Genomic DNA, 16,571 nt, shown 5'->3' on the forward strand with positions numbered 1-16,571 from the left:
TAAGATAGTAAACTCAGTATCAAGATCCTTGAGAGAGTAAACTCAGTATTAAAATCCTTGAGAGAGTAAACTCAGTACCAAGATCCTTGAGAGAGTAAACTCAGTATCAAGATCCTTGAGAGAGTAAACTCAGTATTAAAATCCTTGAGAGAGTAAACACAGTAAAGCATCCCTTTAATGCTGTTGGGTGGTAAAAAACACAGCCATGTCTGGTGGAAATCAGTACATTAAATTATATGCCTCTCATTAGACAAGTTCTATGCTCTGCATTTTAAAGGGGCACTAGCTGCAAGATATAGAAAATGATAAAATCATTAATGAAAGTGAAATGATGAAATAAAAATTTGCTCGAAGAAGCCAGTTTTGTTCAGTATGCCAAAAGTAACAAAGAAATGTCACTTATGAAATATTCACCTGCAAAGTTAATAATTTTGATCTTATTTAATCCATATTCATGTGTAACTCTATTGAACCTCTTAGCATGAACTGTGTGTGTTCAGCAAGTAAAAGAATGTCAACAATGAAAGTGAAACAAGGGTAAACCATTTAGTTGGCTGATTTGATCTATAAAAACTTGTTCTTATACAGGAATTTTTTTTATTAACATATATATTGTTTTAACCTATTATATGAAATCAAACAGTCCTAGAAAAACACAGTTGCATGAGTTCTCTATCTATTTATATATTTGTTTATGTTTTTATCTGGTTATATAACCATTGGCAGTCTTTGGAAGGTAACATCAATGGTTAATTAGATGGGGTCTAGACTTAAATACACTGAAAATGCTGTCACAATATTTCCAATTTATGCATCGTAAATTTCTAGTATGAGAATTTGAATATAATTGAACATGAATTTTACGACTAGTGCCGCTTCAAACACTTGATGGATAGGTCTGCTAAATTCTTCCTCTTTCCAACATGCCCTCTTTTTCCAGTGGCCGTTTAAAGGACAAGTTTCACTTACTAAAAGGTCAGACAAATCCCTTTATAGTAGTACAATCTATGCTTCAAATTAAAGCTTAAATTGAGAATTAAAATGGGGAATGTGTCAAAAACAGCATATTTTAGATGCATTATCAAAACATTTTCAGACCTAACTACCTTGAGGAAACCCTTAACCTCAACCTAGGATCCAGAATGTTCAGTTACCAAAAGTTGTCAATGATGATTTTAATACCAAGATGCAAAAACCTTTATAGATCAGGGGTGGTTGTGAAAATAAATTATGCTTAAAACATGTAAGAATCATGGAACAATTTAAAGTCCTCAATGCCCTCAACTTTGTACTTGTTTGGCTTTATAACTATTTTAAATCTGAGCATCACTGATGAGTCTTATGTAGAGAAAATGCGCCTCTGGTGTATTAAATTATAAACCTGGTACCATTGATAACTAATTACCAAAACTGACTTAATAACACAAATAATGATAAGGGATTATAACTTTGTCATTTTGAACCAGATGTGCCAAAATGAATTTATAATTGTATAAATAGAATATATATTCAGAACTATTTCTACAATGTTCTATGTGAAAGAAGTATTTTGGCTTGCTTAAAAAACATCAAAAGTTTAGAATATTTTTTTTAGTTTTTTAGTTTAAAGCAATTATATGCACAGAATTTATTTGTTTTTATAAAAATAAATCTCGGCTCTAACTCTAAAAATAGATATTTAATGTCAAGTGGTCTGTAGTTCATTTGAAAGCTTCAGTCATACTTCATGTACTTATATTTGACATTTTGAAACTGTACCAAATCACTACTTTCCTTAAAAATTCATTCCCCAAATTTGTTTTACATGTTATTTCAGCCCCTACTTACTATTTTGTGCATAAACTATAAGAACAAATTTTCCAAAAATTGCAGGTCATACACTGCACTATAGTACTAGTAACCAGAATTAAGATTGATCAGTCAAAATTGTTGTTAACCTGATTTGAAAAAGATAACTGTTTGAATTCATTTACCTCATAGCATTGATTTATTAATATTTAGAATAATAAGACAGTAAAGTTTTCCCCAATGGAAACCTTATCTAGAAGATAAATTGAATTTTGCCAAGTATGTGCCAATGTAATTACAAATAAAACCTGCAGACTCATTATGTTTAAAACAAATACACAGAGGATTTTTCAGACCATCCTCTTTACTAATCAGTACTTTACTATTCTGTCCATCTTTTGATATTACTACTATTCTTTTAGCGTAATAGTCAGCTACAATAATGTTACCATAAGTATCTTTACAAAGTCCTCTTGGTCCCTCTAAATCCTGTGTATATTTCCAGATCTGTTTACTTGATTCATCATAACAGTATACTGCTTTACCTACCGAGTCACTATAGATAACTCTGTCATTACAGTAAACAAGGTTACACAGGTTTGATTTACTCTTAGCCTGTATTGACTTCAGTGTAGTTCCTTCCAAGTCTATAATACGGATTTCATTATGATACAAACCTACAGCCAGAGAATTATTGGAGAATGATAATCCTTTGCCGTATTTGTCTAATGTGATGACTTTGGTAACTGTTTCATTCTCTATATTGAAGATCTTAATGGCTCTCTCAGCAGGATAAGTTATGGCTATAGTGTTCTGATTGATCTGTGTACCACTGTAGGCTCCACCAGGTATAGGTAATTGTTTCTGTAGTTTACCATTAGAAGAAAACAGGTTAACTTTACCATCCTGTTCCACTACTATAACTCTCCCATCCATCAGACAAATCATGTCATTAATGATCTTCTTTATGTTGATCTCTATCTTTGACTCAATATTCATGGTCATGTTGTTTATGTTGGATCGTTCTCGTGATTCTACTTGTGCTTTCCTCCTCACACTGGTTTCTCTATTAAAGGTGGTTTCTGTCCTTACAATCATTACTTCTCCTATGGATTCTAGTGATCCTAAATTGCTTAGTATGTTTTCTACTTCATTATTTTCCTCCATTTTGATGCTAAATTCTTTTGCCCTCTCATCATCTTCCAGATCGTCAACATAACGCTGACATTGATGTACTTGTTGTTCAATCTGATGTACACCTAGAAATGATTGGAGTTTTGAACTATGTGTTGTGAATGCTGTCAAATTGTTATGAACTTTTTTGAGCGTTTTCTTTTTTTCTTTGATTTCTGTTATTAAATCTGTTGCGTTTGACTTTTCCTGATTCCAGATGATGTCTACTTCTTGGCATAACTTCTTCTCCAGGTGGTCTAAATGTTTATTCATTTTCTCCCTAATTTTGTGGATTGATTTCTTTATGCCTTCACATTGTTGTTCTTCAGTTTTGATGTTTGTAGATTTATTGTTTACCATTTTATCCAAGAGATGTAAGATGGAGTTGATATCTTTCTCCACAGACTCTTTTGTTTCATCAATCTTTGTTTTCTCCACAACAGTCGCTAAAATTTTTATTCCCGGGCATTTTGAATGATTTGTGGAAATACATTTATCACAGCAAGGCATTAAATGATTGGGACAGTACAAGTTAAGCTGTTGACCATGTTTGTTACATTCTGTATGGATAGCTCTGATGGAGGGTTTATAACTTTTGACATCAATTGTTTTATGATCACGTGTTCCTTTTGATCTTTTATGATGACCAGAACATGTTGAACATAATCCTTCATCACAATTGTAACACCAGATGTCAGCTTTTGTGTGTACTTTTCCTTCTTGACAAGGTCCACATGGTATAGGCTTATTTGATGCCATGACCCTTAAAATATACAAGATATAAGTTATTTAGCCTCATGGGCAGGTCCACATAGTACAACTTAACGGTACCCAAATTGCACAGAGTACCCAAATTGCAACTATTTAGCAAAAATAGAAGCGAAAACCTTACAAGATTTCCTTGAGACTACAGGATTTGTAATTTTATACTATGCACATCTTTCAACATAGGTAAGCACAGTTTAGATATACACAAAACGTTCACAGTATTTATCAATAGATGAAGTGTTTACTGAAAAAGCAAAAAATGTACGGAAATGTCACCATGCGACGTCATCAAAATGTCATCTTTTTGAAATTAGCAAATACAATATGTTACAAGCATCCATTTCTTAAAAAATGATGAGTAAGCATGGACTAATATCCATTTGTCCAAAATATTTGAAGAAATTAAACAAAACCTCTGTTATTCGACTTTTGGCGATGCCAATTTAAGCATGGATACAATTTGGGTACATTGATGGTTTGGAAGTCAGTTCAGACCAATTTTTCTATAATTCCATATAGATTCAGAATATGGGGAAACCATATAGTAAATAATGATACATCTACAAGATAAACACATAATGAAAACTTTTGTCTGAATCATAATTTAATGTAGGTTAAAAAATTGTCAAAATAGGTGCAATTTGGGTACCCACATGTTAGGTTTATTGGATGCCATAACCCTAAATTTATACAAAATATAAGTTATTAAACCTTATGGGCAGGTCCACATGGTATAGGTTTATTGGATGCCATGACCCTAAACAAATACAAGATATAAGTCACAAACTTTTTTACGAGACCACTGAAGGGGGACCAAAAAGTGGTGTCATAAGACAAGTGGTCTTACAGGTTCTATCTATAGAAAATGCACAACAGAGGGACCTCACACATCCTTCCTTTACCATATGATCGATGTCAACTTTTTCCTGCTTTTTTAGGTTAAAAATGGATTCCTAATTGTAGAATAATTGATATATTGTAACCTCATTCAAAATACAAATACGAGATAAGATTGTACATGATTTGGACACAGATAGGCAAACAATTGTTTGATTTCAACTCGAAATGTTTTCTTGACTTTTTCGCCCAAATCTTTTAAAACAAGATAATTTTGGTGTTGGCAGAATAATTTTAACAAACATTTTCACAACAAAAACATTTTATTTTAATTTCTTTTTATAGTTTATTTACATACTTACAATGAACTTTCACTTTCAGTACGCTGCTATTAATAACGTTACTTACCATTGTAACATTGTGACGTTTAAAATTTAACAACCCGATTTTGTACTTCAACATGATTTTATGTATATTGTTTTTATCCTAATGACGGTGCCCTAGGCACCGAAACATGTCGAACAATAAATTTCTGCAGCAGTCCCTAAAGTGTTGTTGTTATAAGACTCTCTACATTTTATGTTTTTATCATAACGACCCTGCATACCCTCGGGTATCCACTTTATGAACTCTACCGTACTACAGACTCACCAGGCGTTGGTTCACTTTCGTTTGTAATTGATTATAATAAACAATGTGTCGCCACAGAGGCAATGATTACTTGTATATCAAATAAATGGTGTAAAACAAAAATCTCAAATGTCATTGCCTCAATGGTAATTACACAGCAGCAACTAAAAGTTGTTACAGGGTTATAAGCACCTCAGATCAACATTGTATGAATCTAGTGTACATACACTTTTTATTCCTGAGGTCATACTACTATTGTTATGCCCTCACCACATTGAGTTTTATCCTTGTTTTTTCTGTAAGTATGTACGTCCCTTACTTGTACGTACGTCCATACATCCCAAAATTGATTTCTGTTCTCTTACTTTAGTTTGCCTGAACCAAATTTTATGAAACTTATACGCAACCACAAAACACAAGTCAAGTTTGAATTTTGTTGGCGTCTCTTTTAGTTAAGAAATTTTCAGTATACCCTATCAAGTATATATACCTTTATATATATAAGTTTGACTTGTAGCTTTCTTCGGTTATACATTTATCAGGTGAACATAAAAACGGTCTTAGATTTAGAAGAATAGGTATATAAAACAAGAATGTGTCACCAGTACACGCATGCCCCATCTGCACTATCATTTTCTATGTTCAGTGGACCATGAAAATGGAGTAAAATCTCTAATTTGGCATTAAAATCAGAAAGATTATATCATAGGGAACTCTTATAATACTAAAATAACGAGGTCCAATTTATCAGCCGTCATGGGGTAAAAACGACAAATCAAAGAATTCAATTTTATATATATCCAATATAGGACAATGGTGTTGATTAAAAATTACACCACTCTTCCACATAATTAATATTTACCTGTTACCTATTACCTTATCTGAACGTTTCTCATTTGACAGGTGCACCACCAAACGGTGTATTTCGGATTTTGCCATATACACGGATCATAGTCACAGGGTTGACACTACTAAATTCAATCATTGGCAAATTGTTCCCCATTGTAGTATTTTAAGCAGTAAGACTTTCTAAGATGACAATACGAATACTAAAAATCGGGACTTAAAATAAGGCGTATAGGTACAGTTTTCAATTTGTTAGCGAGCATGACATAAAACAGTGAATCAAAGAATTCAACTTTATTTATAACTTAATTAATAAATATAGGACAATGCTGTTGATTGACAAATACTCCATTCCAGGACCTTTTGTTTTCCAAATAATTAATATTACCAATAATTGATAAGTTCCAGGCTGACGGGTTCAAACAGAAAGATTTTGAAAGCAGAGAACACTGTGCATCTTATAATCGGCATGACTTTATCAGATGACAATCCCAATACTAAAATAAGGCGTACGCATAGTTATATACTTTAATTCAGTCACTGACCCGCAATATCACGGGTGTGTGTGTGTACTAAGTTTCAAATTGATTGGACTTCAACTTCATTAAAAACTACCTTGACCAAAAACTTTAACCTGAATGGGACAGACCAACGGACGGAAAGACGGACGGACGAACGAACGGACGCACAGACCAGAAAACATAATGCCCATAAATGGGGCATAAAAAGTGATTTTTGGAAATTGTTGGCGAGACAATGGTTTAGTTTGAAAAATCAAAACTGTTTACATATTTGAAATAATACACGTCTATAACCTATTTGAAATAATACACATATACAGTTGCAAACTTTCCAGAGGTGCTATCCAGCACTTTGATTTACACTAAAATTTGGAACAAGTTTTAATTTGATATAAAATAAAACTTTATCATCCCTATCCGTAAATTAGAAATGGATTTGTAATTTTAATGTTACATCCTTCATTTCCTTTAGAGGTTATTGAAGTTGAAAGGTCAATTTGTATGACACAAATTTCTTAAGACATTGTTAAATATTTGTCCATGTGTATGTGAAAAGATCGTCATACCTGTTTACAAACAAATCTATTCTTTATATTAAATCATCTTATTTGAATATAACTCCCATTGTGTGTATGGCAGTTAAAATTTTTGACAAAAAATATCAGCCGACCAGGAAGTTTATTAGAACATGTTGAATCCTGATCAAAGTAACCAATAGATATTTATATACCTGACCCAGTTAATATGACATAGGTCAATAACCATGTTACTGTGTTATCAGACATATCATAATGCAGGCATTTAAATTGTTTACCTTAGAAAATCTATGTCAGTTTTGAATATAATATTTATATAACAATTAATTTTGTACAATTGTCACAGTTGAATGTCTACCATTATTTTAGAATTATTGATCATCAAGTTTATAAAACATGTAAAAGGTACTTCAGATAATTTCTGTTTTGTTTTGTCATCCATATAAAACATTAGTTCAGAAATGTCACTCAGTATAGTTGGTAACATTCATATTTATATTCATAAAACTGACTTACTTGTCTTTTGATTAGGTGTTTGCCTACAATGTGGGAGGCGATTGGTTCACTTCTAAAATAGGCAGAGGCAATTTATCGAGATAAGTCCTAATAATTATGACATCTTGAAAGTTATTATTGAAGTTTTTGCTGTGACGCCCTAGCTTCCAACAACATCACATCATAAAATTAAAAATGCTGTCATAATTATATGGACTTTGGTCAGCTCAGAGTCGGAACAAGATGTCCTTTAATGCTGTTACCTTGGGAACTAGGAACTAGCGTGTTAATAATCTGTCTGTGTTGTTGGTCCATTAAAAGGCAGGGGTAATATTCATATCAACAACATTTTCTTGTATAGTATTTGATACATATGTTTTATATGCCATTAGACATTAAAAACTAATTTATTATCATCACTCTTACAACATTTCTATTGTAGTTATGGCCATTATTTGGTGGCACAATGACAAAGCCAGAAAAAGGAAAACTATTTTATGTTCCTCAGGTAAGTCAATTTTTTTTTATTCTTGTGCTAGTTAAACTTTGGCAACTTTGTTATGTTTGACCATTCATTTTGTGTCAGTTGTCTATCTTTAACCTCAATCATCTATCCACAGCCTGTTTTGTCATCAGTTAACTTTACTGAAGAATTTCCTATGATCTGGTCTGCCAATCAACATGTCCATTTTATAAAATCTTGTCAGGAAAATCATTTTATGAGTTATTGCTCCTAAATGCATCAGCACATCTTATTTTCAGTGACAATATATGGACCTGCCTAGATAGTCATAGTTAATTGATCTTTAAATTTTTGCATAGCTAGTTGTTTCATGTGAAAGTTTGTGATTTAAGTCAGTTAAAGGGGAATGGCTACATCACAACAATTTTAGAATTTTCAGTAGCACATTCCAGTGATATTATATTGGCCTCCATAGACAGTCATGGTTTATTGTTTTGATATTTTTGCAAAGTTGTTTCATGTTAAAGTTTGTGATTGAGGTCAGCTACGGGGGAACTTCAAGAAAGGTAAGTCCATGATATTTGGTATACATTCTTAGTCTTGTATAATTTTTAATTTTAGTTTCTTGTGTATAATTCTGGGTTTAGTATGACGTCCATTATTGCTGTACTAGTATACATATTTTTAAGGGGCCAGCTGAAGGACGCCTACGGGTGCTGGAGTTTCTCGCTATATTGAAGACCCATTGGAGACCTTCAGCTGCTGTCTGCTCTATGGTTGGGTTGTTGTTGCTTTGACATATTCACAATTTCCTTTCTCAATTTTATTCGTAATAGTATTTGCACATCTCATTTGCATAGATACTATATATCCTTGCTACCTCAGACATGGTTACTGAAAGTTCAGATGCTTTAATTAGAAATAAAGAAAAATGCAACAATATCATGCTAGCAAGAATATAAATAGTTCAGGAAAACCAGGAACCATAAGTTGTTTTAGTATTGGCACATCTCATCAACAACTCAGTCATGTTTGATGGACTTGGAAAGTTTTGCATATCAGACTTGTTAAATGTATGATTCATATGTAAGGATATCATTGCAAACTTATTAATAGGATCATGTTGAATTTTCTTACCTGAACATTTTGTACTTTCTACAGAGACCATATATATATTGTATGTTTCTTATACCTTACCTGAACATTTTTTTCTTTCTACAGAGACCGTATATATATTGTTTGTTTCTTATACCTTACCTGAACATTTTGTACTTTCTACAGAGGCCGTATATGACTGTGGGAACATTGAGAGATCAAGTAATATATCCTGATAGCAGAGACAGCCAATTAAAGAAAGGAATAAGGGATGTTCAGCTAGAAGATATTCTTAAAAAGGTAGTCACTAAATGAAGAAAAAAAAATTCTCTCTCCGAAAGATGCTGGCTATGTAGATGGGGGACATTCTTTTACATTGGTTACAATCAAATAAATTGATAAATTCACAAGCAAAACAGATCTGATGTCATTAAAAAAAAGGGTTGTCAAGATTTTGTCGATGTTATTCAACACTGACAATTCAAAATCTGTGAACATTTGTGAATTAATATGTAGTTCTGTTAGGCCTTAAACATTTGTGAATTAATGTGTTGTTTGCTTAGTTGAATTCTATAGTTGAATTCCCTACAGATATTCCATTGAAGAAATAAAGGATTCCAAAGACATAGTCACTACAGCTCAATATCTTGACTATGTTTGGGATTTGCTCAATGTTGAAGGCTGTGCAGTGACCTATAGTTATTAATTACCATGTCGTTTTGGTCTGTTGTGGAGAGTTGTCTCATTAGAAATCATACCACATCTTCTTTTTAGCTCACCTGGCCTGAAGCTTTTCTCATCACTTTGCGTCCAGCGTCTGTCGTCGTTGTCCGTCGTCGTTAACTTTTACAAAAATCTTCTCCTCTGAAACTACTGGGCCAAATTAAACCAAACTTGGCCACAATCATTATTAGGATATCTAGTTTAAAAAATGAATCCGGTGACCCGGCCAACCAACTAAGATGGCTGTGATGGCTAAAAATAGAACATAGGGGTACAATGCAGTTTTTGGCTTATAACTCAAAAACCAAAGCATTTAGAGCAAATCTGACTGGGTTAAAATTGTTTATCAGGTCAACATCTATCTGCCCTGAAATTTTCAGATGAATCAGACAACCCTTTGTTGGGTTGCTGCCACCAAATTAGTAATTTTAAGGAAAAATTTTCAGTTTTTGGTAATTATCTTGAATATTATTATTGATGGAGATAAACTGTAAACTGCAATAATGTTCAGCAAAATAAGATCTACAAATAAGTCAACATTACCAAAATTGTCAGTTGACCCTTAAGGAGTTATTGCCCATTATAGTAAATTTTTAACCATTTTTCAAAAATTTTAGTATTCTTTTAAAAAAAATCTTCTCCTCTGAAACTACTGGGCCAAATTTAAAAAAACTTGGCCACAATCATCAGTAGGGTATCTAGTTTAAAAAATGTGTGGCGTGACCTAGCCAACCAACCAAGATGGCCACCATGTCTATAAATAGTACATAGGGGTGACATGTAGATTTTGGCTTATATCTCTGAAACCAAAGGATTTAGAGCAAATCTGACAAGGGATTAAATTGTTTATCAGATGAAGATCTATCTGCCCTGAACAATAAGTTTGTTAAGAACTTAACTTTATGACAAAAGAGATGATTTCAATTTAAGAAAAAATAAACAGCAATGAATGTGTATTGACTGTATATCTCTTACTTTGATACAATATTCCAGGTCTTGATTTCCTTGATAGAAGATTGCTTCTTAATTGATTCGTGGAAGTCATCGCTTTAAAAGGTAAATGGATTTGGGTGCTTAGTCTTATAAATTTCTTTCAGGATTAAAAGATGGATGAAAAATTCATTATTATTTATATGAATAAGGCTTTTTATGCCCCTGCAATAGCAGAGAGGGCATTCAGTTTTACGCTTGTTGTAATTGATTTTAAATTAAATCTTTATAGGTACAGCTGGAGTACATCCTAGAAAGAGAAGGGGGCTGGGATTCTGTACAAGTAAGTTATGACAGATTTATTGATGTTCTTTTGCTTTTCATTGTATCAAGTGCATGAAGGGATTTTCTATCATGAATTTCTTATAAAAAAATGCACAATGTTGTGAAATGTTTTGCTTTTCAAATAAAACTGTCTTGAGCAACTATTTGTCTGTAACACAGCTTTCTTATCTATATGTTTTGGAATTTTTTTAACTAGTTTGAATACTCATTCCACATTTAAAGTTTTAAATGAGTTTGAGAACTTGTTAAGCATTTGAAATTTGTTATATATGAGTTTGTTCCACATATATGAGGTGTTTTTTTTATAAGTTTGAGTACTCATTCCAAGTTTAAAGGTTTTTTTAATGAGTTTAAGAATTTTTAAATCTTTAATAAGAACTTATTCCATATATAAAGATTTTAAAAAGAATTTATTCCACATATAAAGTTTTTAATAAAATCTTATTCCACTTATCAAGTTTTTATTGAGTTTAAGAACTTATACCACATATAGGGTTTTTAATAAGAACTTATACCACATATAGGGTTTTTAATAAGAATTTATTCCACATATAAAGTTTTTAATAAGAACTTATTCCACATATAAAGTGTTAAATGAGAACTTATTCCACATATAAAGTTTTTAATAAGAACTTATTCCACATATAAAGTGTTTAATAAGAACTTATTCCACATATAAAGTGTTAAATGAGAACTTATTCCACATATAAAGTTGTTTAATAAGAACTTATTCCACATATGAAGTTGTTTAATAAGAATTTATTGTGTTTAATGAGAACTTATTCCACATATATGGTTTTAAATAAGGACTTATTCCACATATATATATACAGATTTAAAAGAGTTGATGTATTTACAGGATTGGATGGATGTGTTAAGTGGTGGAGAGAAACAAAGAGTTGCAGTAAGTACAGACGTACTCAGTTATTTTTTAAAGTGATTTATTTTTATATGATGATCTTTAACAAATCAGTATTGATCATATTTTTGATTTTTCATCATAGACAATAGTATCAGAATGTTAACTGTAGAATGACATAGAACTTTGCTTATAAGAATTTTCTTACATCCCATTGGCTTAGTTTGGAGCTATTTAATGTTACCCTTATTCCACAACAAACAGCTATATAGAATTTCCTTCTAAATGCCTTCATATATTTAGCTGTTTTGTAGTATGTGAGTCAACTATGATGGGTTACAAATCAAGTTTACGTTTGTTTGGTTCCGCTTTGCTGATTTATGCAAAAAATTTAGGCTTTGGACTTTATAAATTTCAACACCTAATAATTGTTTAAAGCTTGTTTTGCAAGAAGTGTCATTTATGTCATTCCGACTCATCTAGTTATTATAAAATATTGAACATTCTTAAAAAGCTTTCATGAGGTAGAGTTATAGAAAATTTGTGTAAATTATCTAATTGTAGAATAAAATCATAGTACATGTATATAGTATTTGTTCATCATTCTGAAGGTATCCTTGCTTGTTGTAGATGGCCAGATTACTTTATCATAAGCCACAGTTTGCTATCCTAGATGAATGTACGAGTGCAGTCAGTGTGGATGTAGAGGGTTTTATTTATCAGTATTGTAGAGAGGTTTGTAATTTATCTTAAATTGATATGTCCTCAATTCCAACTGATGGAATGCATTTACATTGATATTTGTTTAAACCTGCAATATGTATTATTAAGTCAGTTAAATTAATAATTTTCAATACACAAACGTAGTCAAAGATCTCAGTAAAATGTTCACAGTCTACAACACAATCAATGATCTAAAAGATAGATATTAAACAGACATTAAAACCAATAAGTAGAAGAATAATTAAACTTTCAACATCATTTATTTTATTAAAAATAGCATTTACAAAAAGTATGACAGATTACTGTATATTTTCTTTTTAAGTTTTCTCATTAAATTTCTACAATTTTTTTTTTTTTATTATTTCTTAGAAATAAACTCATCATAGATACCAGGACTAAATTTTGTAGAAAATTCCTTTAGGTTGAATAAGCTTTTTGTATAAGACTCTATAAGCAGATATATTTTAATCAACCATGAGGAAGACTGTGTTATTTACATTAATAATGCACTTCATTGTACAATGGGAGACAAGCAGTAGTATTAACATGGAGTCAGGACAAATTGGACAAAAGTGACATGCAAGCTTATCATGGTGATAGAAAATTTGTAATTGGCGAAACATTTAAATTGATTACCCCCTTAATCTGCAAATAGGTATCCAATGAATAATGAGGAATTCATGGTACTCTGATGTTACTTGGTATTGAGATTTAACACTCTGTGTGATACCTGTTATCATAATATGTGTATTATATTTATAGGTTGGAATAACATTGTTCACAGTATCACACAGAAAATCATTATGGAAACATCATGAGGTTTGTTAATAACTCTTTTACTGTGAGAGTGTTGTTAATGGTTTTACTGTAACTATCACTTCTTTAATATTATTCTAATTCCTATTTAACCATGACCAATAACCCAAACTAATATAACTTTATAGTGTTAATGAATAATATGTAATGTAAAATCAGTTGATAAAATGAACTCAAAATCAAGTTCATCTTTGTGTGAGTTTGATAACTAGATTGATCTGGACCATTGTGTAGCGAGTCCAAAAAGTAAATGGAAATTTATCAATTTTCATGGAATATTTGTGGTAGATAAAAATGTGTGATATTTATGACATCATGAAAAGACTGCTAATATGCACATTTTCAGCAAAAAGACATATTAGTTTTCTTGTCATTGATTTAACTATGATTCAATGTGATATTGGTCAATAAAATTTAATTTGAAAATTTCTTCCTGAAGTTCAATACACATAAACTGGAATTCCTTTTAACTATATAGTGAACCTCATGTACAAATATTCAGTTTTCTGGATAAAAAAAAGTGAAATCACAAAAATACCAAATACAGAGGAAAATTCAAAACAGAATAAACCATTTGGTTTTATATTTGTAAGATTCCTGTGTCCTAATTTTTATTGTTTTTTCCATTTCAGTTTTACCTACAGATGGATGGTAGAGGAGCGTACGAGTTCAAACCAATTACATCTGATACCACAGAGTTTGGATCTTGATAACTGCTTTAATGATAGGACTTTCAAAACTGAAAACATTGTATTTTATTAATATGTATATACAACAATTTGTACAAATTGTACTGTGATGTATATAATGTACACATTGTTCAATTACATGTAAAACTTTTGATGGGATGTATTTTGTATAGATCTTATTCATGAACTGTACAAATTGTTCAATTAATTTTAATGTGATGTATTTAGTGTAAACATTATTCCATGAACTGTACAAATTGTACAGTGATGTTGTATAGAGTGTACACTCTGTTCATTTATTTGTACTGTGATGTTTATAGTGTACACAGGGGGGAGAAGGGGGTATCAGCATACTTAGTTTGATACAGACATTTGGCTCTATAGCCATTGTTTCATTCATATAATCATGTATGCGAAGAACACAGTTTTTAAAGACAACTCAACAGAAGGTAAACAGGTATGACCCATCACATTGATGAAATATTAACCCATTGAAATATTTAACATGTCAAAACAATTAACCCTGTACCACCCTTATATTGGGAGAGACTCTATGTGAGGGTACAAGTTGTTTTATTACTTGTACAAATCGTGATATGATGTATATTCTGTACACAATGTTTCATTACTTGCACAATTTGTGATGTGATATTTAATGTCATAATATAATTTTGTATACATTGTACAATGAGTATAATACAGGTGTTTTTTTTTTATCAGGATGTACATATGATTAAAAAACAATTTATAGATAATTATGATGACATAGAATAGAAAATATTATTTATTTATAGATAAAACTTGTGATAATGAAAAATGTTTCAAATTTGTATTTTTCTGACTGATTCTGACGTTAGTATTAGGTAGATTACAAGCCAAAATCTGATTAAAAGAAAATGTAATTTGGAACACTATTGTCCCTCTAAAAAGGATTATACTCAACCATTAATTTAAGTTTCAAACTTTTGGGTAAGATTTTCATTGACAAATTAACTAATGACTTGGGAAGATCTTTATGTTTTTATTCACAATCTGCTCACCTGTTATATTTGTGAACCTCTCATATTTACAATCTTCCCACCTGAAATATGTGTAAGTTGTCATATTTTCATATTTGAGACGATTTTGTGTCATAACATTTTATAATTGGACACAGTGTAATATACAGAGATTGTTTATATAGAAGTTATTGTTGTAGATAATTGATGTAAAACAGAATTTTTGACTAGATTTCATATTTTAACAAATAGTCACAATCTTTTCCATTTCTGTTTGTTACTCATCTGATATTAGATATATATATAATGTATCAAGATGAATAAGCTTATGATTTTTAATAAAATAGTTTTATATCTGTTTTAAAACATCTTCTTACATAATGTAAAGGACGAGTGTAGCTTGTGGACTTATTTGGTTAACATTGGTTCTATTAATTCATTAAAATAAAGAATCGTTTAAAACCATTGCAATTCACATTTTTATTATACTCAGAAGGAAGACTTTCAGAAAATGTAATTATTTAAGTAGCACTGATGACTCTGACATTATTTAAGTGATGTCAAAAGAGGGATTATCCAGATGTTTAGCAAAACAAGTCAATATTCAATATGCTGTGCATTTTGTCATTACTAAATTCGGTGCATATAAAATTGTTGTATCACTTGTAAAAAAGGTATACCTCAGATCAAAACAGTAACCTTTAATTAAAGTCTACATACTCAAAATATTCTGAAAAATAGAGAAATCATGAGGACCAATTGATTTATGACTAATTTGGCCCTAATCTGTTATGAGTTAATAGTTTGATCAGAAACATTCATTAAGATTTGTTTACTGTGAAAACTGGGAAGCTTATTGATGTCCTTTTTGGTGATTCTCAAGCATTTTGACCCATAAAGCAGCGCTGCTTGTACGCAGCTATCATAGTCAGTTTGGTGATCTTATTGATGTTGTTAGACTTACAGATGTGAAGTAGCTTTAAATAAAGGCAACAGTAGTATACCGCTGTTCAAAACTCATAAATCCATGGACAAAAAACAAAATCGGGGTAACAAACTAAAACCGAGGGAAACGCATTAAATATAAGAGGAGAACAACGACATAACACTAAAATGTAACACACATAGACAAAATCCCACAAGAATAACAAATATAACATATATATATAACATCAAAACCAAATACATGAATTTGGGATAGACAAGTACCGTGACACGTCTTATCGCAATGTGAATTTACACTCAAAAATAAGAGAAAACAAACGACACAACGTTATAATGTAATACACACACAAACGAACTATAATATAACAATGGCCATATTCCTGACTTGGTA

General features: G+C 31.2%; 2 protein-coding genes across 2 annotated transcripts in view; one reads left to right on the forward strand and one right to left on the reverse strand.

Moving 5' to 3' along the window:
* Window positions 1-15,698, forward strand: part of LOC143060357 (ATP-binding cassette sub-family D member 3-like) — a 49,963-nt gene extending 34,265 nt beyond the window's left edge. Inside the window, exons 21-27 of the mRNA XM_076233598.1 lie at window positions 8,037-8,102; window positions 9,339-9,452; window positions 11,098-11,148; window positions 12,010-12,054; window positions 12,640-12,744; window positions 13,495-13,551; window positions 14,181-15,698. Coding sequence (XP_076089713.1) covers window positions 8,037-8,102; window positions 9,339-9,452; window positions 11,098-11,148; window positions 12,010-12,054; window positions 12,640-12,744; window positions 13,495-13,551; window positions 14,181-14,258 — 516 coding nt within the window. The 3' untranslated portion in view covers window positions 14,259-15,698. The remainder of the gene's footprint in view (window positions 1-8,036; window positions 8,103-9,338; window positions 9,453-11,097; window positions 11,149-12,009; window positions 12,055-12,639; window positions 12,745-13,494; window positions 13,552-14,180) is intronic.
* LOC143060389 (uncharacterized) lies at window positions 1,442-7,230 on the reverse strand. The gene is made up of 2 exons (XM_076233600.1): window positions 7,130-7,230; window positions 1,442-3,724 (listed from the first exon to the last, which is right to left on the reverse strand). The coding sequence occupies exon 2, from the start codon at window positions 3,718-3,720 to the stop codon at window positions 2,038-2,040; it is 1,683 nt and encodes a 560-aa protein (XP_076089715.1). The 5' UTR covers window positions 3,721-3,724; window positions 7,130-7,230; the 3' UTR covers window positions 1,442-2,037.
* Window positions 15,699-16,571: the final 873 nt, after the last annotated feature.

This window comes from Mytilus galloprovincialis, chromosome 1 (genome assembly GCF_965363235.1).
Source record: "Mytilus galloprovincialis chromosome 1, xbMytGall1.hap1.1, whole genome shotgun sequence".
NCBI lineage: Eukaryota > Metazoa > Mollusca > Bivalvia > Mytilida > Mytilidae > Mytilus > Mytilus galloprovincialis.

Excerpts from the sequence above, each read along its gene's own strand:
- LOC143060389 (XM_076233600.1), bottom strand. The coding sequence starts at position 3,720 with ATGGCATCAAATAAGCCTATACCATGTGGACCTTGTCAAGAAGGAAAA.